At 40.6% G+C, this 23774-nt stretch overlaps 2 protein-coding genes across 2 annotated transcripts; one reads left to right on the top strand and one right to left on the bottom strand.

Annotated features, from left to right (window-relative positions):
• Nucleotides 1-10315: 10315 nt before the first annotated feature.
• LOC128465338 (olfactory receptor 6Q1-like) lies at nt 10316-11242 on the bottom strand. The gene has a single exon (XM_053448162.1). It carries the CDS (start codon nt 11240-11242, stop codon nt 10316-10318), a length of 927 nt encoding a protein of 308 aa, XP_053304137.1.
• An 8544-nt stretch (nt 11243-19786) lies between these two features.
• LOC128465179 (olfactory receptor 5V1-like) lies at nt 19787-20764 on the top strand. Its single transcript, XM_053448151.1, has one exon. It carries the CDS (start codon nt 19787-19789, stop codon nt 20762-20764), a length of 978 nt encoding a protein of 325 aa, XP_053304126.1.
• The last annotated feature ends 3010 nt before the right edge of the window (nt 20765-23774 follow it).

Genomic DNA, 23774 nt, shown 5'->3' with positions numbered 1-23774 from the left:
CTACCGTGACTGACCACAAAACTAAAGGGGGAGAATCATCCCTCTTAGTGTTCCTTAAACAAACTTACCACCGCCCCCAGGGGATACCCCGATTGGTCCCAAATCAACCGTCAAGCTCTACCCCAGCCTGTCTGGAATGCCCCCATGCTCCCACTCATCCGGAAACCCCCTCAGACCCTGCAAAAAATCCCCCACGGACAAACCTGGGTCAACCCCCACCCCAGACCCCAAAGACTGAGAAGAATACTTACAGGCAAGCGCCCAGCAGACCTCCAGCGGTGACATAACGGCAGCCATGTTGCTTGAAGATCCAGGAAGCACCAGTACCACCATCACAGATAGCCACGTGGAGTCCATGTGCATTGAAGGAGCTCTCATCTGCAGAGAAGAAGTGCCCCGGATAGGATCCAGGGGCCGCTGGCATGGGCCCCAGCCCAGGGAAGCCACCACCAGGTGCCATAAGAACCAGGGCAAAAGATGTGGAAAAAGCCTCCTCACCAGAGGAGCCATCCTGGCCTAAAGCAAACCCCCCACCCCTTCCCCAGGAGGTTAGCAGGCTGCAGGCCGCGGGGTCCCCACGTCATCCTCAGAGGACCCCCGCCGGTCTTCTGAGTCACCCCCCCAGCGGGTACCCCATCCACCCTCTGTGTGGCCCTGCCGGGCCTACTCACTCCTCCAGCTGCTTGCCTGACCTCCTCCGACCTCCTCTTCGGGCAGGCAGCGTGTATTGAGCGAACTGTTCACGAAGCGCCCTGCCACCGTCCTTGTCCCAAAGGGCACCCTATATCTCCTAGGGATTCCCGTCCCCCACATTTACATACCCCAATCACAGAGCGCCCACACTTATACATGCTCCTTGTCCATTCAGCTACGCTAATTCTCAGGGGCCTGGAGCGGGGTCTTGACACGCCCTGCTTCCCGCCCATTTTCCCTTTAAATGGGGGTATTTCCCTGGATAGCTCACAGGAAACTTAAGGCCAAACCGAAGATGTGGGGTGCTGAATTCATTTCTGAGGTGCTAATTTGTTATTTGCCTGGTCCTGAACCAAATCTATAGTAATAAAAAAATGTGGGTCATTAAATGTCAGAAATAAATGATGTTGCTCTGTGTATTTTTACATTGTAATTCATGGAAATCTCCCTCATAATAATTATAGGGCTGCAACAACTAATCGATAATAATCGATAATGAAAATCGTTGCCAACGAATTTCATTATCGATTAGTTGAATCGATTATTATCGATTATAAAATGAGGGTTTTTTCAGAGCAAACGCTCTGAAAAATACCCCTCATTATATAAACCGTTTCAGTGACTCACAGCAGCAGCTCCTACTTACCAGTCCCTCCCTGTAATCACTGTGACAACTGGCCCTGCCCCTTCCTTCTCCCAGAAGGCCAGAACCACATGGCTGTGACACTCATCTAACTGTAAGTATAAAATTAATATTTGGGCTACTGAAAGTTAGGGGAGGTGGGGTTAATTTAGGGGCAGTTATGGTTAATGGTGTGTTTAGGGTTAATTTAGGGGCAGCTATGGTTAATGGGGTGTTTAGGGGCAGTTATGATTAATAGGGTGTTTAGGGTTAATTTAGGAGCAGCTGTGGTTAATGGGGTGTTTGGGGTTAATTTGAGGCAGTTGTGGTTAATGGTGTGTTTAGGGTTAATTTAGGGGCTGTTGTGGTTGACAGGGTCTTTAGGGTTAATTTAGGGGATGCTGTGGTTAATGGGGTGTTTAGGGTTAATTTAGGGGCAGTTATGGTTAATGGGGTGTTTAGGGTTAATTTAGGGTAGTTGTTTTGATGGGGTATTTAGAGTTAATTTAGGGGTAGTTATGGTTAATGGGGTGTTTAGGGTTAATTTAATGATGAGGACTGAGGGTTGTTTTAATAAAGTTAACTTAAGGTGCAGTTAGAGATAAAGGGGGACGGACTAAAGGGGATCTAAATCCTGGGGGCAGTGAAGATTAACCCAGTACTTATTTATAAAAGTATGGTGTCAGTGTGCTGTGAACAGGTCTGTGACTCTATGAGGGGACTATGAGATATCTGGTGGGTATAAGGCATATCTGGGGAGGACGGAGTGACATATCTGGGGGTATAAGGCATATACATTATATAAGACATATGTGGGGAGGGCAGTGTGGCATGTCTGGGGAGGATGGAGTGGTGTATCAGGGTGTATAAGGCATATCTGGGGCCACAGTGGCATATCTGGGGGTAGAGTGGAGTGGCATATGTAGGGAGGGCAGCGTGGCATGTCTGGGAGGCAGCGTGGCATGTCTGGGGAGGATGGAGTGGTGTATCAGGGGGTATAAGGCGTATCAGGCACAGTGGCATATGTGGGGGTGGAGTGGCATATGTGGGAGGCAGCGTGGAGTGGCATATGTGGGAGGCAGCGTGGAGTGGCATATGTGGGAGGCAGCGTGGAGTGGCATATGTGGGAGGCAGCGTGGAGTGGCATATGTGGGAGGCAGCGTGGAGTGGTATATGTGGGATGCAGCGTGGAGTGGAATATGTAGGAGGCAGCGTGGAGTGGTATATGTGGGAGGCAGCGTGGAATGGCATATGTGGGAGGCAGCGTGGAATGGCATATGTGGGAGGCAGCGTGGAATGCCATATGTGGGAGGCAGCGTGGAATGGCATATGTGGGAGGCAGCGTGGAGTGGTATATGTGGGAGGCAGCGTGGAGTGGTATATGTGGGAGGCAGCGTGGAGTGGTATATGTGGGAGGCAGCGTGGAGTGGTATATGTGGGAGGCAGCGTGGAGTGGCATATGTGGGAGGCAGCATGGCATATGTGGGAGGCAGCGTGGCATGTCTGGGAGGCAGCGTGGCATGTCTGGGAGGCAGCGTGGCAAGCCTGGGCTCAAATGTGCATAAATTGAGGGGGCTGGTTGGGAAATAAAGACAAGAAATGCATTTTATCAAAGTTTTTTTTTATTCTGCTGTTTGTATTTAACAATATTTGTTTATTAAATTATTTTAAATAAATGAAAAATTTCATTCATTTTTTTATCCGATTAATCGATTAATCGAAAAAATAATCGGCCAACTAATCGATTATGAAAATAATCGTTAGTTGCAGCCCTAAATAATTATAATTTGCAATGTTTTAAACATTTCCTATCAATATGTGTGGAAATGTGTTTCTATGTTCCACACACCTACTTATGTTTGAGCCCTGCATGATGTTATGCAGAATGGTTATTTTAGTATTTGTACAGTCAAAATTGAAAAAACAATATTTAAAACAGTATGAATTAGATTAATACGCTATTAACACTACTGCCATGGTAGTAAGGAGAACTTCTTACCGTAGGTTATACTATGTATCTAACAGCTTACATTTATTATCATCAAACCTTTGAATAAGTTAGGCCCTTGTCATGAAAAAAAGGCAGTGAAGAAGCATTGTAGTGTTTGTCCTTTAGTACAAGGTACCATGCAGAAGGCCTTTTGGAAGCTCTGAAGAGATTATGAATCTATGAGCACCAAATCTATTCTTAAGGACTGTCACAACTGTTACTGTAACATATCATTTTTCTTGGTTTGTTTATGTGGTGCTTTATCAAGTACTTTAACCACAATTAGATTTTTAGTAACATTTACTGTGCTGACATACAGATCCAACTAGAAACATATTACATTGACGTTTTTGATTGCTTTATGAACTGCATCCTTTGTTAAAACATTGAATATACATGTGTATTTAAGCATCAGATCTTTTATTAGTTAATTAAAAAAATATTTACGCGTATAAATGAGTATCTTATACCATTATTAGTTTCTAAAGACTTCAAACAAATAGAGCAACACCTAATAACCAGTGTTACATCATTTAGTAGATTGTGTATTTTTATTGCACACATCCAAAACATATCAACTTAAATATGAATTGTTTAGTGTTTTATGCATATTCTAAAGACTTTAAGTTATTTTTAAAATTATTTTTGGTTAAATGTTCATAACTATCAAGGACCATGTAACATCCCATTCTGTCATTCATTAAATAATTCTCATGTCAGTTCTTCATTTGGGACTTGCATCATAGCATTCCCAATTGCTTGGTAGTAATTTATGATTGCAAACAAAAGTCAACAAATTATTGTCAACATCATCAGATTAATTATTCCCCATTGAACTTGTTATTTTCGGTGACTAGAGAATTAGCAAAGATTTTCAAGATAATGATATCTTTGGTGCTTGCCAATTAGTAATCCCAGAACAAAGAAACACAAATGTAGATTTGTAAGTTTTAACTTTTAGTAAAGTGAATGATGCAAAATGTTTCATTATTGTAAACATTACATATACAGTATTGTAAGTACACATTATGTCAAGTCATATAATGTATTGTATATTTTATTTTACTGTGTATAAACTTGGGTGTGTCTGCACCTTTTATACAGTATGTAAGGAAAGCCTGCCATCTGAAATGCTCCATTTTAGAATACAGCAACTACCACATATTTTATAAAAGTCCAGTTCTATAACAAATATGAAATGGCAATTCATGAATTTATGGCCAAAGTTCATCTTTAACTGTACATGCTTCTAATAAAAGTACACCATAGTCTTTTCAAGTTGGCTTTGCCTGCTCATGGTTATACAATAATACATACATTCACAGTTAAATGTGAGATGTGGTCATTTTATTTATTAGTCTCCATACACTTTGAGTTCAAGACAGTGTTCCTTAAACCAGAGGCGTATCTACCGAAAATAGCGCCTATGGCAAGCACTGAAATTGCGCCCCTGTCCAAATATCTAAAACCCATTTACTAGCCCCTGCTGCCCATATATATAAAAATATTAGTCCCTGCTGTAGATATATATAAATATATATATATATATATATATAAATATTAGACCCTGCTGCCGATAGCAGGTATAGATCAACACACAAACCCAGATCAAGCCGAGCGGTTGCTAGGCGCCCCTCTCTCTCCTCCGCATCAGTGTTTAAAAGCCGTTCGCTGGTGCCGGCATTTCATGCTGAGCGCCGCAATATGCCGGCACCGGGACGGGGGTAGAGGGCTCGTGGAGGAGAATGAGGGGCGCCGAGCGGTTGCTAGGCGCCCCTCTCTCTCCTCCGCATCAAAAAAAAACAAAACAAAAAAAAAGGCATTTAAAAGCCGCTCACCGGCGCCCCCCTTGAGATGGCGCCCATGGCACGTGCCATGGCTGCCATACCCTATATACGCCTCTGCCTTAAACAAACTTATGAATAAATTATCCCGTGGTGATACTACTTGATTGATGTACACAATGATACATGATTAATCTTTAAAAAAAAAAAAAAAACATAAAATAAAACCTGTAAATGCATTTTTGAAATCTGGTCAGTTCTGAATACTAATTTCTAAATTTTGTTCCAGGCCCATGTGTATGTAATAGGCATATTAGGTCAATATACCTTCAGCAGCCTCACTTCACAAGCAACATGTCCCACAGCGCCACCTTTGTCCCCAAACAGTTGTGAGTGCCCCCTTCATACATAAAGTAGTGTGTATACCATCTTCGCCATCAAAGAGCTTCTCAATGCCCCCAGCTTTATTAAATAAGTACCACATTGTGACACAATATATTAATTAACAGGTTGATGCTAGAGAAGCTCCCTGCCGGCGACCAATAGAGTCACTCGTATGGATGAACCTTTAACTCCTTACACTGAAACATGGTCTGGGGAGGTTCCATGAGTTAAAGGTCCGTACGAGCGACTCTCCTCTAGCATCAAGCAATGAAGGGCAGCTGCTCTTTGTTGGTTGATGCCAGAGGTGGCCCGTGCCGGTGACCAACAGAGTCACTGTTACGGGCCGTTAACCCCTGTAATGCTATGTAGATAAGGTAGGCAAGAGGCATTGGGAAGGGAGATTAGCTAGGAGATATTAACGAAGATGAACACGAAGATTCTCCGTGTAGGTTTACCCACCGCCATATTAGTTTATTTGGTATTCGGTTTGAACAATGAAAACGCATCGTTCGTCTTCATTTTCATGTTCTCCCGAATTGTCTGCACAAGTCTGCATTTCGAATACAGCAGCTATGTATGACATTTGCAACTTTGCTCCATTCTATGTATTTGCTCAATTACAAGACAACCCTGCAACCCTGATTAGATGACCTCCCAAAAATGCCACTCTGCCTCCCAGATATGGTGTAGCACCGGAAGCTCGTGTGATGCCGGCGCTCCGTCATAGAAGTCCCCAGAGGAAGTGCTGGCAGCAGCAGAGGCTGCCAAAGAGGAGGATGCGGGTCCTCTGCAGTGCTGCAGGGGATTTAAATCTAATTCTTGTAATCAGACCTCTATTTGAGGTCTGATTAGAAGACGACCTTGAATATAAGACGAGGGATATTTTTCAGAGCATTTGCTCTGAGAAAAAAACTTGTCTTACAGTCAAGCAAATACGGTATATATATACCGTTTTGGCTCGGATATAGGCCGCACCCGAATATAGGCCGCACCCTAAAAGTCAGGTGCTTTTTTAAAGGAAAAAATTTCTTAGTAAAACAAAAAAGACTTAGTGGAACAGATATGCTGCCACTTTGCCCCCACGAGATATGCTGCCAATTCATTTTATTTAGAAGAAATTGGGTCCTGCTCCATGCTCCCTAGCATGCAATCACTCCCTTCGCTCCCGCACCAAAAAAAATATTTGCCACACTGAATCAGAATCAGACCTACAAATGCTGTATTTGCAGGTATACAATAACAATGTATGGAAACATAGCATTGCAGGTATTGATCAACAGAACACACAAGCCCAGCATTGCAGCTTTAGATCAACTGGAAATCACACGTAAACTCTGAAGGTACAGATCAAATAAACACATGGAAACAGCATTGCAGGTATTGATCACCTGAATAAGAAATACAAACCCTGTATTTGCAGGTATACATAAATAATGTATGGAAACATAACATGGCAGTTATGTATCAACAGAATAACACACAAACCCAGTTTTGCAGGTATAAATCAATTGGAATTAATATAAAAACAGCATTCGATGTATAGATAAAACCCCCTAAATTACAGGCATAGATCACAGGTCACACACTCCAAAGCCAGCCCTGGTGTCCTCACTGCCCATGTAGATCCTGACCAGCACCCAAATTACACGCATAGGACCTGCCATAATTATCCCCAAAACACCCCGGTCTGTGCCATCTTTGTCCCATAAGCACCATGCCTGTGCCATCTTGGTCCCCATGGCTCAAAAACGTTGCTTGTGTCATCTTTGCCTTTCTACAAATCAATTATACATCTTCGATACACACAAACACTTTTACGGTTTACATAATTCACGCTTTCATTCACATAATTCATTCACACAATAATTTATTCTTTCACTCATTCTCCCAAATCATTTATACATATTCATTAATGCATTCTCACAATGCTGGGGTGGGAGCGCAAGGACTCTGTCTCCCTGCTCTGCCGTGGTGCGCACTGCTACACTGCTGAGCGCCGGTATATGACGTCATATTCCGGCGCTCAGAATGAAATGTCGGTACCGCGACCAAGCTAGAAGCCTTGCGGAGTAGAGTGAGGGGCGCCGAGCAATGCATTGAGGCCATGGATTGAGGCTGCCTGGGACACGGGACTTAAAGTCCCATTGCGGGACTGTCCCAGGCAATCCGGGTCATGTGGTTACCCTAGTCAGATGTGACCTTAGTGCTAGTTGCTCCTAGCACAAGGGAAACACGAGAGAGAGAGTGAGTTTGTATGTGTGGGTTGTTGGGTAAAACGTTAGAGTAAGTGTGTGTTAGTCTATGGTGTTAGAGTGAGTGGGTGCATGTTAGTATGTGTGCAACTAAGATAACCAACTTGTGGGGAGGCCATATTTCAAGCAGAACTCCTGCTGATGGCCAATGATGGCCAATGGCCAACAAGCGTCACTGCTTGAATAAGATGAGAGAAGCCACAAGTTCACTAGCAAGTTGTAACAGCTGCGTGAGGGTATGTAGACTCTCTGGATAATTTCTTCGGCTTTTAACTTGCCTAATATTTACATACAACTAGCCTGGTTGCCGAGGAGTCACCGTTAGAAAAAGCTGAGCAATAAAGTTCTGTCACAGTATCCAAGGGGATACTGTGAAGTATGTCTGTACTCCATGATGCATGACTGATGACTGGATAGCGCTAGACAGGATTCAATGGCACTAGACAGTACTCAACGGCACTAGAAAGGACTGGGCTAAGACTGGTCTGAGAACTGAGGTAAGGCAGAGACGGGACAAGACTGAGACTTTGGCCAAACAGGCAGAGCAAAAGCTGGAAGGCCTTGGATGTAATGACGGGTGCTGTTTTGAAGCTGGATTGGGTGTGCCATTTTTTAGCTGGGCTGAGCAGGGCACTTGGATGGAAGCCCTCAGACAGGGCACTTGGAAGTAAATGGAACAGGACTGGTAGCAAAGAACCCTTTCCACAGGTAGTTGACCCCCCCAGGTTAGGGGTCCAAGGTCCTGCTAGGTGAAAAAGACACAGTTAACAGCAGCTGGTCTGGGGGGGGGGTGACAGAGTCACCACACACCAGTGCCATCAGATTGGAGCTCAAAAATCAGGTAGAGTGGCAATTGGAGGCTAAAAGTTAAAATTGCCACAAAGCCTGAAATGCAGGGTGAACTGTGACAGGGTCCCACTGAGGATGGCCCTGGTTGTTTACATGTCTCAGTTTTAGACATGTGTTCACATGTGCTGTGCCCTCCTTCCCACTTCCACCACCTTCTAATTTCAGAAGTGATTTGGATAAAAAATCTTACACCTATTGTGTAACAGAGAATTTAATAATCAAAGGATTATATAGACACATTTGAGCAACCAGTGCCCATTTTTGGTCTGCACCTGGATATTTTGCCATCGGTTATTTTGTTTCTAAATAAATGATTGTTATTTGGATGGGCTGAAGATGAGACCCATAGGGCATTACTTGACAATTATGGATCACTTAATCCCCCTCCTTCACAGATTGATCACTTGGGTTTATTGCCTAGATCTCGTTCTACATACCTTGGGGACCTAGAAGTAGGGGGCTAGGTAGAGAATATTAATTTTCTTTATTTTTATTTACTTGGATTTATTTACATTTCTGCACTTAACCTCACTCCATGCTATAGCTCAGGGGAGATATATTCAACCCCTCATCAAATTGGGCACTGGATTGGGTATAGCAGGAGATACAGGCTACATGCTACTCATTTAAAAAAAAAAAAAAGAAAAAAATGTGATGCCACCAATTTCCCCTCAATAACCATGACGGATAAAAGTGGTATAAATGGCGTGTACCTTTTGGGGTTTTTTCTTACCAACACAGCATCCCTTGTTTTTCATTTTTTTTTGTACCTTTAGTTTAGTTTTGTTTATTAATAAACTGTAAACTGGCATTTCACCTCTTATCCACCCGTGGGGCTGTATTTGTAATTTAGGGATTAACAGATTTAAAATCTTATAAAGGTAAGTCTCATTAAATGTTTTATTGGGTAGTTTAAAAAGTTTTCATATGGTTTATCACAAACTATAAACTTATTTCTATACTTACTTCTTGAATTACAGTAACATGTAAAGAGCACAAAATCTAATTAGTGGTAGTTTGTGTACCTATCATGGCTATTATGTACAAATTGACTGCATAATATAAGAAATTCTTACGTTTTTCAGTGCTGGGGATTGGCCACATTTTTTCCTGTGTGAAGAGTTTTGCCATTGTTAGATTTAGGTGGATAGGGACATATTGGAAGGGCATATGTTCTGTAATCATGCTAAAGGCACCAACTCTAGTTAGAAAATACGTATGTCTATGAGTATGCCAGCCTATTAACACTTTTGACACACCCACATTTGATGACTACAAGTCCCATCACTCTCATCACCATTTCCATCTCACAATCCATGCAACAAATAGCTATTTATTTATTTAAACATATTTAGATTTATTCTTTTTGCATTTGTGACCTCATTATCCCTGATCCCGGCATGTTAGATGGGATTAGGCTATTTTTGCAGCACTATAGCCAGCTGACCTTACAGTAAATCAGCTGGCAACATTCTCGCACTTTAAGCCATGTCTGTTACCATGGTAACAAGGTGCCACATTGGACTTACTGCATGTGAAACTTAAATTGTATTGTTTCTTTATTGTAAAAGAAGCTGCTGGTCAGGCTATGATAAATTTGCAAGAGAAGAAGCAGAGCTGGGTAGTTATCCCCTGCGACCCCTTCTTCCTGTCTCCTCATACCACGTAAATATGTTAAGAGAGGTGTAGTACTAGGGAAGTGCTGTGCTGTGTAATTATTAAAACTTAATCTGTACTCTATTTACTTATAAGAGGTTTTTGGCATATGGGAAATAACCTTGCGTAATGTTTTCATAAGAGCTCCTTGTACCTCTTTATTTCTTAAAGAATATATAAAAGGATTAAGAAATGGTGTCAAAATCGTGTACAAAACAGATAGGACTTTGTTAAACCTTGAAGGATTGCCTGTAGTTGGGCGAACATAGACAAATATCATAGTACTATAATAAACTGTAACCACAGTGAGATGTGAAGCAAAGGTTGAGTGGGCCCTTCCCCTACCAGCTCTTGATTTTATAGCCAACAGAGTGGAAAGAATCCTAAAGTATGAAAGTAGAGTAACTGCACAAGATCCAACAAGTATAACAGAAGCTAAGAGAAAAATTAGGGTCTCAGTATTCTGAACATCAGTGCAAGACAATTTTAAAAGAGGAGAAATGTCACAAAAGAAATGCTGAATTTGCTCTGGGCCACAAAATTGTAATGTTGAGATTAAAAGTATTGAGGACAAGGTAGATATGAAACCTGATGTCCAGCAGCACGCGGCCAAACAAAAACAAAGCCTGGATGTCATGACTGCATGATAATGTAAAGGCTTGCACACAGCTAAATATCTATCATATGCCATTATAGCCAGAAGAAAGCATTCTGTTGAACCTAAGGAGCCGAAAAAATACAACTGAGTAAGACAGGCAATATATGAAATAGCATTATCCCCTGACATTGAATTGTAAAGCATTTTGGGGACGATTACAGAAATGTAGCAGATTTCTAAAGTGGCAAGGTGACTGAGGAAAAAGTACATTGGTGTGCCTAGTGTCCTCTCAAGCCTGCAAATGGTAATAATCATGAAGTTTCCAGTCAACGTCAATACATAAATAAGGGTGAAAGTTATTGAGAAGACAATGTGTCCATCATGAGAATCCCAGAGCTGAAGAAGCATGAACATTGTGACCTTTGTATTATTCATCATTTGAAAATTGCTGTTTCCTAGAGCAAAAGCAAAACAATATTAAAATTCTACTGTTGAACAATACATGTTAGTATATTTAAGTGATGTGAATAATTGGTCTATTATCTCTCTGAGATGTATGTCAAACAAAAATTATATTTATAAACAATAGGGTTTGCAATAAATTTTAAAGCTTGTTTTGCATTTGCCAAAAAACGTCTTGGGATAAAATTCTGTGGACTGATGAGTCAAAACATGGGTTCTGTTACATCTGGCATAAAGCTAACACAACATTTAACAATAAGAAAACCGTACCAACAGTGTGATCATATGGGGCTGCTTTGCTGCTTTAGGGCCTTGGTGACTTGCCATAATTGATGGAACCATGAATTCTGCTCTCTACTAGAAAATCCTGAAGGAGAATGTCTGGCCATCGGTTCTAAAGCTGGAGCGAAGTTGGGTTATACAGCAAGACAGTGATCCCAAGCACACAAGCAAGTCCCTTTCTGAATGGCTCAAAAGAAACAAAATGGAGGTTTCGGATTGTCATGTATATGTTTATTAGTATGTAGTGTATTAAATCTCATTTATATTATTAGTTCTCTATTTTTCTTCATATAACTCACCTCAGATTTCCCTGCAACTCCCAAGCTTCCCACAAGCTCTCTGCAAGAAAAAAAAGCCTCCTTGTAACTAACATCAGGCTTACCTGTAGCCCACCATTTGTAAGTGTTTTTATATACCTGTAAGTCACCACATAAACATTTTACAGCACTACAGAACAGTGCTAAATAAATAAAAACAACTAATAACAGTAATAATATGTAAAAATCCAAAAGGCTAAGCAGCTAATCTGATCTGGGGTATCACTAATGTAGGAAAATAATCACTAAACTTTAAAACAGTGAATCTATACAAAATGTGTTCAGTAGTCAATGTATAATTACATTTTCATATTGTATCATAGATGGGCTCCCGAAATATTGTATTCAATTCGATTTTAGTTAGTAAAGCCAATTCCAATGTACATAATTTAGTAAAAAAAAAAAAAAAACCTACTGCATTATAAAGATAATAGTTGTTTCTATATATTACTGTTAAAATAATGCAACTGTCTGGCCGATACTGTAGATAACAGACATAATAGCACAAACCCACAGTCGCTTTATTTAAGCCTGGTGTTGGTGACCCTTTTTTGAAGATGGATTTTGGTAAATGCCCAAAATATCCATTGTATAAAAAATATAAATCGAAATGTTTTAATTGAGGGTTAAACCACAATATTGACTTACAAGGCGGTCTTGAGTTTGCAATGCTAAAACATAATAGTCTGATAATCCCATGTAGATTCCTGATCCTTTAACCAGGACCAACAATGATGCATTGTTTTTATTGAAGTAGAAATACATGTGTGAGTTTTTTATTTAAATGCTTACACCCAAGGGTGTTTGTTAAATGTTCCCAAAGGAATATGTAACATCTTCCCATATGTTGTTCAACGTGTATGTTTGTTTTTTTTAACAATAATGAAGATTTAGAATAATGAGAGAACCTAAATAAATTAAATTATATTAAGGGGTGGTTGCATTCAAAATGTGCATTCTTCCTAGTTGAAATCTAATGATTGTAACTTAAAACTAAGTAATAAAGGATGTTGGTGAAAGTGTGTCTGTAAATTAGTATGTATGTGTATGGGTATTTTAGTGTGTGAGAATGTTCCTGTGGGTATGTTAACATGTTTGTTTGGGTATGTGAGTGTTTGGATATATGTATGACTATGTTAGTATGTGTCTGTATGTCTGTGAATGTTAGTGTGTATGTTAGCATGTCTGTGTCTGATTGTGTTAATTTGAATATTTGGTTTCTGTGGGTGTCTGCGTGTGTGTGTTAGTTTGTGTGCACGTGTGTTAGAGTTGAGTATCTGGGTGTGTATGTTAGTGCTAAGTGTTTCGTTGTGTTGGTGTTTCTAGATTGGCTTCCCCTGTATGATTACTTTTTTACTGTACTGAGCTTCTCCCAATCCCCTTACATAAGATTCTATTCAAGCAACTATGTCATCTTTATCCAGTACACATGGATGCCAATGAGTTAAGACTCTGTCTGTTCTGACTATTTTATTTATTTCCATAAAAAGGGCCCATCAAAATCCTCAGCATCAAACCCATGATGCTCTTAATCTGGCTCTATTTTGACCGGATGGTCCAGCCAGACAAATACCCTGCAGAAGATGACACATCATCCAGAAGTTTGTCCTGGGTCAGTTTAAGCCCCTGTCCAAGGCCCTTTCTGTGTCTCTTTTATTTAAGGAGAGGAGAATGACCACATTGGTCACCTGAAATGTTTGTTTATTGTTTTTTTATAAATAAATAAATACATATATTATATATTACATAACTACATAAATTAATACATATACATTCATATTTGTACTAGCCCCTGCGGTTTCTTCATAATTCTAGTAATAGTTATATTAATAACCTAATATATACTGCAGTATTTAATCTTTTTTTAGCTTTTCACATATTATCTATGCGTTACTTAGATCTATAAAGTGTATCATACCAACCGCTAGTGTCATAATATGTTTAGGGCTGCAACAACGAATCGATAATAATCGATAACGAAAATAGTTCAATGATCGATTCGTTGTTAAGCTTCACCTCCTCCGCAATCTTTTCTCTGCTTCTGCTACACACTCTGCAGTCTCCTCCGTCACGCAGCTACATGACCCCGGTGAGCACAAATGTGATTAAATGAATACAAATATAGGTCAGGAGGAGACGACTAGGGCTGGATGTATATGTAGGTTGTTCTGTAAAAGACATTAGGTTTGGCAGGTAGAGTTTGGTAGTTGGAGCAAAATGTTCAACTCCCATATTGCTTAACTGCATCCTGACAGCACCCTGGGCCAAGCTTAAGCTAAATGCATTTACCCCGGAATACAGAGGATGATAACAAATATATCTTAAGCAGAAGAGAAATAGCACATGCACAGCAATTGTCCTCCCATATCTATCTGGGGAGGATGTTTAACAGCCAGTGACTCCCCTCTACCCCTTCCACTTTTAACTTGCATGATAGAATTGCTGAAATAATTAAATTATTTGACATTTGGATGCCTAGAATACTCTGCTTATTTTGCTGCTTGCTACTTCATGTAAATGTGAATTGGACTTGGGGAAACACACACTTACACAATCATTCTAACACAAAGTCATGCTCTTACACACACACAAATACACTCTCACACTAACAAACATACATACATATGCACTTACTCATAACACCCTCCCTCCCTTTAGCCATCTCGCAGCTGCAGTTGTCTTTCTGGCTGCTTGCTTTTATTGCGGGGTCGCGTAATATTGCAGTTGGACCAGCTTTTTATGAAGACTTTTCTCTCCCAATCCAGCCCATGACTCTCACTCCCCTATAACTTTAATTAATAATAATAGTAAAACAGACACACATCCACATTTGTTTAATTAGCTATCTGCTATTTTGTTTATTAGTACATTGGCTGTCTAGTTTTAAAATGTATGATTTGATGGTGTAACTCGAATTGGCCAGGTTCAAAGATGTCCCAAAAAAGGACATGGGTACAGACTGACCAGATGTACAAATTCCAAAAAAATGCACACCTCTCAAACGATATCCCAAATAACACATTGGGACAGGATTACCACATGTCAAAATTCTAATTTGAAAAACGCACATGTCCCAAATGTGGCCTTTTAGCCCCCAAACAACCCATGCATGAGAGGCTATCACTGTACTTAGGAGATGTTGCTGAACACATATTGGGGTGTTGTTTGGCTAAGGCAAATACCATGAGCTGTACATTCATAGATAATGTAGAATGTGTGTGGACCCCCACACAAAAATATTACTGCACACTGGTAAAATACCAGCATTTGGAATACCCTGGAGTCTAGTTTTCAAAAATATCTGATTTGATGGGGTAAGTTTAACTGACCAGCTTCAAAAATGTCCCAAATAGGATATGTGGCAGAATTTTCAACATGTCCAAATTCATATTTGAAACACACTTCCCAATTGTGGCCAACGAAAACGACAAATCAATGCATGGGTGGTATCACTGTCCTCAGGAGATGTTGCTGAACACATACTGGGGTTGTTTGACAGTGACGTATACCAGGAGCGGTAAATACCAAAAGTAAAATGTGTGTGCAAAACTACATCTTGTAGTAGAATTAGTGCCTGTAAAAAGTTAAAATGCCGGTATTTGAAATACCCTGGGGTGTCTGGTTTTCAAGCATATATGGTTTGATGGGGTAAATAGGAGCTATCAATTCATCCCTGAAGTAAAATGTGGTTCAAAAAGAGGCAAAAAAAATGACTATCTCAAAGTTTGACAAAGACTAGTGGTAGAATTAGTGCAAGGAAAGAGTTAAAATACTAGCATTTGAAATACCCTGGGGTGTCTAGTTTTCAGAAATATATGGTTTGATGGGGTCAATTGCATTGGCCGGCTTTAAAGGTGTCCCAAATAGCACATGGGGCAGAATTACCAGGTTTGGGAAAATGGTTTTGAAGTACCAAAACACTAGTTGCCCTATAACTTGCAAAGAAAAAAACAAAACAACATAAAAACATTGGGTATTTCTAAACCCAGGTTTTTCCAATAGCTTTTATAGATGAGTAAATTATCTCTCTGTAAAAGTCAGAAATGGTACTTTTTTTCTCAATTTGGGAAATATGGGAAAGTTTGTTGTATTGCAATAACCAAATATTTCTAATACAGTCTATTACAATACAATACTATTACTATCTACAGTTATGACCTACATGAATAACCACAGTTTGCATTATAGAAAATGCCATTACATTCTGAAATGTAACTTACAACATAGAAATAGTAAAATAGGCAAATGCTTTGATTGCATACATCGGCTCACTGCATCGGGAGTTCTCCTCTGGGAGACTGAAATACCTATAAAAACTCAGTACCGCTGCCGCTTTATTGCAAGAGGAATCTACTATCTAGGCAAGTATATCATGCAGACAATGCAAGTTGTTTCAATACTTGGAAATATGCATTTATTTATGCATGCTATTCATTTTTGTCAATGAACCTAGTGACTAAAGCCGGCTGGGGAAAAAGTCCATTGTTATACATTATTTTTAAACATACATTTGGAAGGTTATAAGAAATGCATTCTGCTGTAGATCTAATTAACATTCAGATTTCTAAGTTAAGGTAAAATGTAAAATAAACAACAGGATCACATATAGGTTAAGGAGATTTCCAGACATCAATTGCTGTGTTGCAAAGCTCCTTATGAAGTAGCAGAATATCATAAAATGCTTTAGGGTATAGCAACTTTTAAAGCATGAAATTTGCAACAGTAGCTATTTGATAACATTTTTATTTCCAAGCAAATGCAAAGGGACATATAATCATAGGCGTCCACAGGATTTTTTCCAGGGAGGGGGCTAAATATCCCCCCCACCTTTGCCTTCTCCCACCTCAATACCTCCTTGGCTCATCCTCATTGCCTGTCTTTGTTGGCTCAGGAGAGGGGTTTCCTTGTGGGAGGTAAATGGAAGTTAGGTATTAATAAGAAAAATCATATGACCATGGTAGTAGTAGGTAACAGATCATCATGAACCTGCGCAACACTAGAACTTTAGTTTACAATAGCTGGGGTGGTAGATTAGCCACAACTACCGCAGTAGACATTGTAAGCTCTTCAGAGCAGGGCCTTCTTCTCCTTTTGTACCAGATTGTTATTGTGTGTGATTGTACATTATTTTGTTGACCCTGTTGTAACAGCACTATGGAATCTGCTAGAGCTATATAACTGTAATATAAGGTAATGGTGTTCAGGCTAACTGTATGTCACGGGAGCTACTTTTAATGTGTAGTGTAGGCCAACACAACCACAGCCTATAACTTCAATTTCCATGAAGTTCAGCCAGCAGAATAGATGCTGACTATTATTGTAGACGCAGTCAATAAAAGATTTATTGTAACCCCCCCAGTCCAATCTACAGCTTCCAGCTATTATTCCTATTCCTATTATTGCTGACTCAACATCATAGAAGTTGCATCAAGAAAAGTTTATGGTGTGTTGTGTTGTGTAGTATTCTGAGGTTTTACAAAAAAAGAGTGAAGCTAAAGGGGAGTACACAAAAGGGACATAAAGGCTTGGAACCAAAGTAGGACACTTGGTAGTTTCCCTGCAGTTGTGGTAACCTTTGGCACTCAGTGCTTTTATTAAATGTGTCATAATGTTCCCCCAAGTAAACGGATGGCTGAGATTCATGAGATGTGCATTTCACAGCAGCAACTTTGACTCAAGCTGTACTCACTTTCCAATGATGCTTAACATACCTGACTGGTAAGGGAGCTGGAACATTAACTTACCATAGCTGCAATACATGTTTGAAATAAAATTACTTTGTGTGTTTGCAGCCTGCAAACTCTGTCTCTGCTTAGGTGGGGACTCTGTGTCTTCGAGGAAGCTGCTATCAGAGTGAAGAGGAGGAGACCAGCAAGAAGAAGAGAGGTAAAGGACGGCCAGGTGGTTTTTTCTGCCTCTATGTCTAGTTAATCTGCACTAAACAGGCTGGAAAAATAAGATCCCAAGAATGTACTTTCATCCGATAAGAATCTCTCCAGTGCATTCCCCTTAGGTAATTTTCTCAGATTATTACACAGTTTATTGCAAGTTCAACTTCTTTGTTTAATGTGAACGCAATGTTGTCATAAAAATAGGATATTCCTTAAATTATTTTCAGATGCTGTTTACCGTGCTGTATATTGTATTATTTTATAATGGTGCCATTCATACGGAAACCATAATTAGTAGGCTAAGTAGGCTTTTTTTAGTTTTGCTTCATTTTCTTTTACTGTTTGCAGGCTATTCATCCAAGATATTAGTAAGAAGTGTATTAATAGCTTGAAAGGCTTGGCAAGAATTCATAAATTTGCAGTTTATGCTTTACCAGTGTTAAATGTATGTAAGCTACAAGGGGAAAAAAAGATCTTGTCTTATTATATATGATATATTATATTTCCCAGTTTTCCTTATTACATAAAACTGTATATAGTGCTGGATTAACCAGGGGAATATGGAGCCCCTGCCATGTAGTAGGTCAACATTATTTATAGCAGCCCAAGCTGATCCACTGCTCTCAAACTGTGCTGCCTGTGAGCTCTGAATTAAGTGTATATTGTGTATATTACCCAATTGATCCAGTGCAGAGCTAGCCACCTGCACCCAGAAGCTTTAGGTCAAAAGGTAGACTCTGATTGACGGTTTAGCCTCCTTCTTCATTGCCTTTCTTTTTGCTTTATGATACATGGGCTTGTGTACCTGGTCAAGAGCTAGTAGGCTGCTGGGAAAGGACTACAGACTCCAAACAAGGAAATGTATTTAAGTGGAATTCCTAATGGTAACTTTAGGTCAGTTTAGGTCTATTTTTTCACCACAGTGTTTTGTAGTATATGTAATATTTTTTGCCAAATGTCTTGGTATGAAGGACACAATCTTGACTAGGAGTTATGTGCTACTTACCAATACTCCTCTCCAATGGCACATGATTGGCATACCTGGGTACTTCTTGGCTCCGGCTACCCGGAGCCTTCCCTTGCGGGACGCGGCCAGGACTGCAAACTGACGTCGGTGGGCGGTCCCGCTGACATCGGGGGGAAACACCCCCATGTAAAGGAAACAATGGGCGGGGAGTAGGGCGTGTCAAGACCCCGCTCCCGCGACCCGGAGGATACGGGTCTTGACCCAGAGAACTGGAAGAGCAGTGCTCACCCGGCAATCTCCGGGTCAAACCCGGAAAGTTCCTATTTTACAGGTTTTCTACTTGTTTAGAAAATATGGGGCCTTTTTGTATTAATGCTCGATGATGCCAAGATCCTTAATCTAGCCGTTACTGTATAATTAAAATTTTAAATGACTTATAATTTTATTTTTCAATTTTTTTTTCGTATGAATAAATCCCTCTAACATGGTAGTGCCTTTAATTTCTATATAAGTTTTAAACATTAATGCATCACAATCCGATTTTAATGTTGCTAGTATATTTAAAGTACAATAATAATAAAGGACTACATTTGTTTTCTAGATGTCTAAGCACAATGGTTTATTTAGAAAATGTTGTTATTATTATGATTATTAAAGAGTTGTTATATAGTTAAATAACCTGATAACACTCATAGTTGTTCCCTAATATTCATAGGATTTTGCAAAACATTTCACTGCATATGTACTGCATGGCTACTGCCCAAACTTTTACAGTTACTGTCTGTGTATATTTATGTCAGTATACACATCTGCTTCATATTATTATAGTTGTGTATGTAGATTACATACAACATGACTTCTGTTATATTGATTTTTTCCTTTTTTTGCAGGTCATCTTCAAGGACGTATATCACAGATGCCTTTTTATTAATTTAAATACAGATATTTGAACTTACTACTATTAAATCAATGCACAACATTCTGTGAAGACATTACATTATTACATGATTCAATTATCAGTTGACATAGCTAACACAAAATGGGTGTTTTCCTACATGGGAATTCAATAAGAAACATCGAAAGTAAAAACCAATCAACCAGGATCACTGAATTCTTACTGCTGGGGCTAACAGACAACAGTACAAGTCAGCTGATCCTATTTGTGTTCTTCTTGGTGGTTTATTTAATCACAGTACTAGGAAACTGTTTAATGATTATCACAATTACCCTTTCCTCCACCCTTCACTCTCCTATGTACTTCTTCCTATGTATTCTCTCTGTTGTTGACATATGTTATACCACTTCCACTGTGCCAAAACTGTTGATGGACTTTTTATCAGAAGTGAAACGAATATCTTTTATGGGATGTGTGGCACAACTGTATTCATTTATATCTTTTGGGGGTATTGAATGTATTCTTCTTGCTGTCATGGCAGGTGACCGTTATGTGGCCATTTGTGTGCCCTTGCGTTACACTGAAATAATGAGTTGGAAATTGTGTATGTTGCTAGTATCAATATGCTGGGTTATTGGCCTTCTTAATTCCCTTGCTCACACTATTTTCACATTCCGATTGCCCTTCTGCAAATCTCATTCTATCAACCATTTCTTCTGTGACATTCCACCTCTCCTTGCTCTATCCTGTGCTGATACTACTGCTAATGAAGTTGTAGTATATACTGCAGGGGGCTCAGTAATTGTCGGGTCTTTTTTGATGACTCTTATATCATATATCTTCATAGTCACAACAATTGTAAAGATTAAGACAGTGTCAGGAAGACTTAAAGCCTTCTCCACTTGTGCTTCTCACTTAACAGTGGTTATACTTTACTTTGGAACGATTGTTTTTACTTACATTCGCCCAACATCTACATATTCACTTGACCAAGACAGGGTGGTTCCTGTTCTTTATGGAATTATGACCCCCATGTTGAATCCTGTAATATACAGCTTTAGGAATAAGGAGGTTCAAGGATCCATACAGAAGATATTTCGAAAGAATTCTGTTATCTGTTAAGATGACATGCACATAACTTATTTATATCATTTCGACCCGATCAATAATCTGTATTAATACTCATATAGAAATAAAAAGTGCCGTATAAGAGATAAAAACTGCAAAATTACAAACATTTATAAAATATGCATTGTGACAAATTTAAATGTAGGAAAGTTTCTACTACAAAAGAGTTTGATTTTTTCACAGAGAAAATAATTAAAATCATGGAATACAATTTAAAAGTTGTAAACATTTGTGCATTTGCATGTTTTTACTACATAACTATTACATGGCATTACGATATTTGTGTTTAAAAAACCTTTCACCATACCTCTTGTTCAACTTAATATCTTTTGGCATTTTCAATGTTTAGCAGTTAAAAAAAGTTACAAAAAAAGAAATTCAGTTGGAGCAGGGTAGCTTTATGGGGGGGTTAATTACCATCTCAATAGAATAGACATATAAGTAAATATATTAGTTACATTTAAAACTGCCAAACAATGTTAAAAAAGTGCTAAAATGATTGAAAATTGCTGAGTGCATGCTTAAAACTCACTCTGCAGACACACGTCTATGGTGTGCGGCAGTGGCGTCTCCAGCTTTCATATTTAGGGGGGGGGGCAGGGACCAAAGTAGGGGGGCTAATTATTAAACGGTACATATACACTATATATATATATATATATATATATACACACACACACACACGTTAGACGTGCATTTTTAACTACATAATATGCACTTATCTCTTTGAAGTTAGCCCCTGCTGACAATATATATAAATATTAGACCCTGCTGCCGATATATAGAAATATTACACCCTGCTTCTGATATATATATTAATATTAACCCCTGCTGGGGATATATGTTGATATTAGCCCCTGCTGCGGATATATACACTTATATTATACCCTGCTGCTGATGTACATAAACCATTCACTAAACCATACCGCTCTTTTACTTACACCCTGTAGTTCAGGTATAGATCAAATAAACAACACATGGAAACAGCACATGCAACTAAATGAGATATAAAAAAAAAACAACTTGTATTTGCAGGTATACATAAATAATGTATGGAAACATAGCATTGCAGTTATAAACCAACAGAACACACAAACCCAGCATTGCAGGTATAGATCAACTGGAAATCACATGTACACTCAGCACTGAAGGTATAGATCAAATAAACAACACATGGAAACAGCACTCCAGGTATTTATCAACTGAATAAGACATACAAATCCTATATTTGCAGGTAAACATAAATAATGTATGGAAATATAGCCGATACAGATGAACAGAATGACACAAAACCCAGCTTTGCAGGTATATATCAATTACATATAAACTCTGCATTAAAGGTATAGATAAAACACCCTAAATTACAGGCATAGATCACTGGTCACATACCCCAAAGCCAACCCTGGTGTCCACACTGCCCACATAAAACCCGACCAGCACCCAAATTACATATTGTGTCAACTTTGTCCCCAAACAGCTGAACGTACGCCAAGTTTGTCCCATAAACACCTCTCCCTCCTAATCTATCCTATCTACCCCCTCTCCCTCCCAATCTATCCTATCTACCCCCTCTCCCTCCCAATCTATCCTATCTACCCCCTCTCCCTCCCAATCTATCCTATCTACCCCCTCTCCCTCCCTATCTACCACCTCTGCCTCCCTATATACCTACTCTCCCTCCCAATCTATCCTATGTACCCCCTCTCCCTCCCAATCTATCCCATCTACCCCCTCTCCCTCCCTATCTATCCCATCTACCCCCATCTCCCTCCCTATCTATCATATCTATCCCATCTACCCCCTCTCCCTCCCAATCTATACCTATCTACCCCTTCTCACTTCCTATCTACCTCTTCTGACTCTCTAACCCCCTCCTAACTTTCTACCCCCCTTTGAAGTTCACTTACCTTGGGCTTGTCCAGCGGTGAGATCGCGAGGTCTCTGTATCCCTGGTTCTGCAGTGTGCGCGGCTTCACTGCCGGGCGCCGGATATGACGACATATACAGGCGCCCGGCTTGAAATGCCGGCACTGCGACCAAGGCAGAGGCCTCGCGGTCGCGGAGAAGAGTGAGAGGCGCCGAACGGTTGCTGAGAACTTAATCCTCAGCGACCGCTCGGCGCCTCTCTTTCTCTCCTCCGGGTCTATTAAAAAAAAAAAGCCGGGGGGGCACACCGGGGGGCACAGCATGATTTTGGGGGGGGCCATGGCCCCCTCTGGCCCCCCCTGCCGACGGCACTGGTGTGCGGTGGGTTGGGGGTTGGCAGCTTCAGGCCCAGGTAAAGCCAGACAGCCCCTTCCCCTTGCACTAGCAGACACATTTACACATCCACTCACTTTCAAACTAATGCACACCAACTCTAACACACATACATGCATGCTAACACACTCACTAACTGTCACGGGGTCAGGTAGCAAAGGAGGATCCAACTATGCAGATATAAGGACGTAGCGTAGTCCAGAAAACAGTCCGATCAATAGGGCAACGGCAAACAGCGTAGTCAAAACGTATCCGAGGTCGAGGCAGGCAGATAAGAGGCACGCGTGCGTCGCGTGACGTCATCGCGGCAGGCATCTGATCCGCGATCCCGGTGGTGAGAGGTGGTGACGCAAGCCCGAGCAATGACGTGGAGGCAGGACCACCCTGCCGGCGTCCGGTCGCGGAGCCGCCACCCCGCCGCGACCGTACGGCGTCATCCAGCAGGACGGACAGTACCCCCCCCCCCGCCAGGAGCGCGCCCCGAGTGCGACGGAGCCGGACGAGAGGGAAACAACGCGTGAAAACGGGTGACACAACGGGGAGCGTGCACGAAGCGAACCGGCACCCAAGTCCGCTCCTCAGGACCGTACCCCTTCCAGGCCACAAGGTACTGCAAGCCGTTGCGAACCCTACGGGAATCAAGGATCCTGTCGACGAGGTACTCCTCATGACCTTGGTAAGCCGGAGGAGGTGTTCTCTTGGAGTCAGGACTTAACCTTTTGGCGCTCTCGATGTACAACAGGTT

This window comes from Spea bombifrons, chromosome 1, assembly GCF_027358695.1.
Source record: "Spea bombifrons isolate aSpeBom1 chromosome 1, aSpeBom1.2.pri, whole genome shotgun sequence".
NCBI lineage: Eukaryota > Metazoa > Chordata > Amphibia > Anura > Pelobatidae > Spea > Spea bombifrons.
The sequence above is the reverse complement of the archived record's forward strand: the minus strand, read 5'-3'. Positions and strand labels throughout refer to the sequence as shown.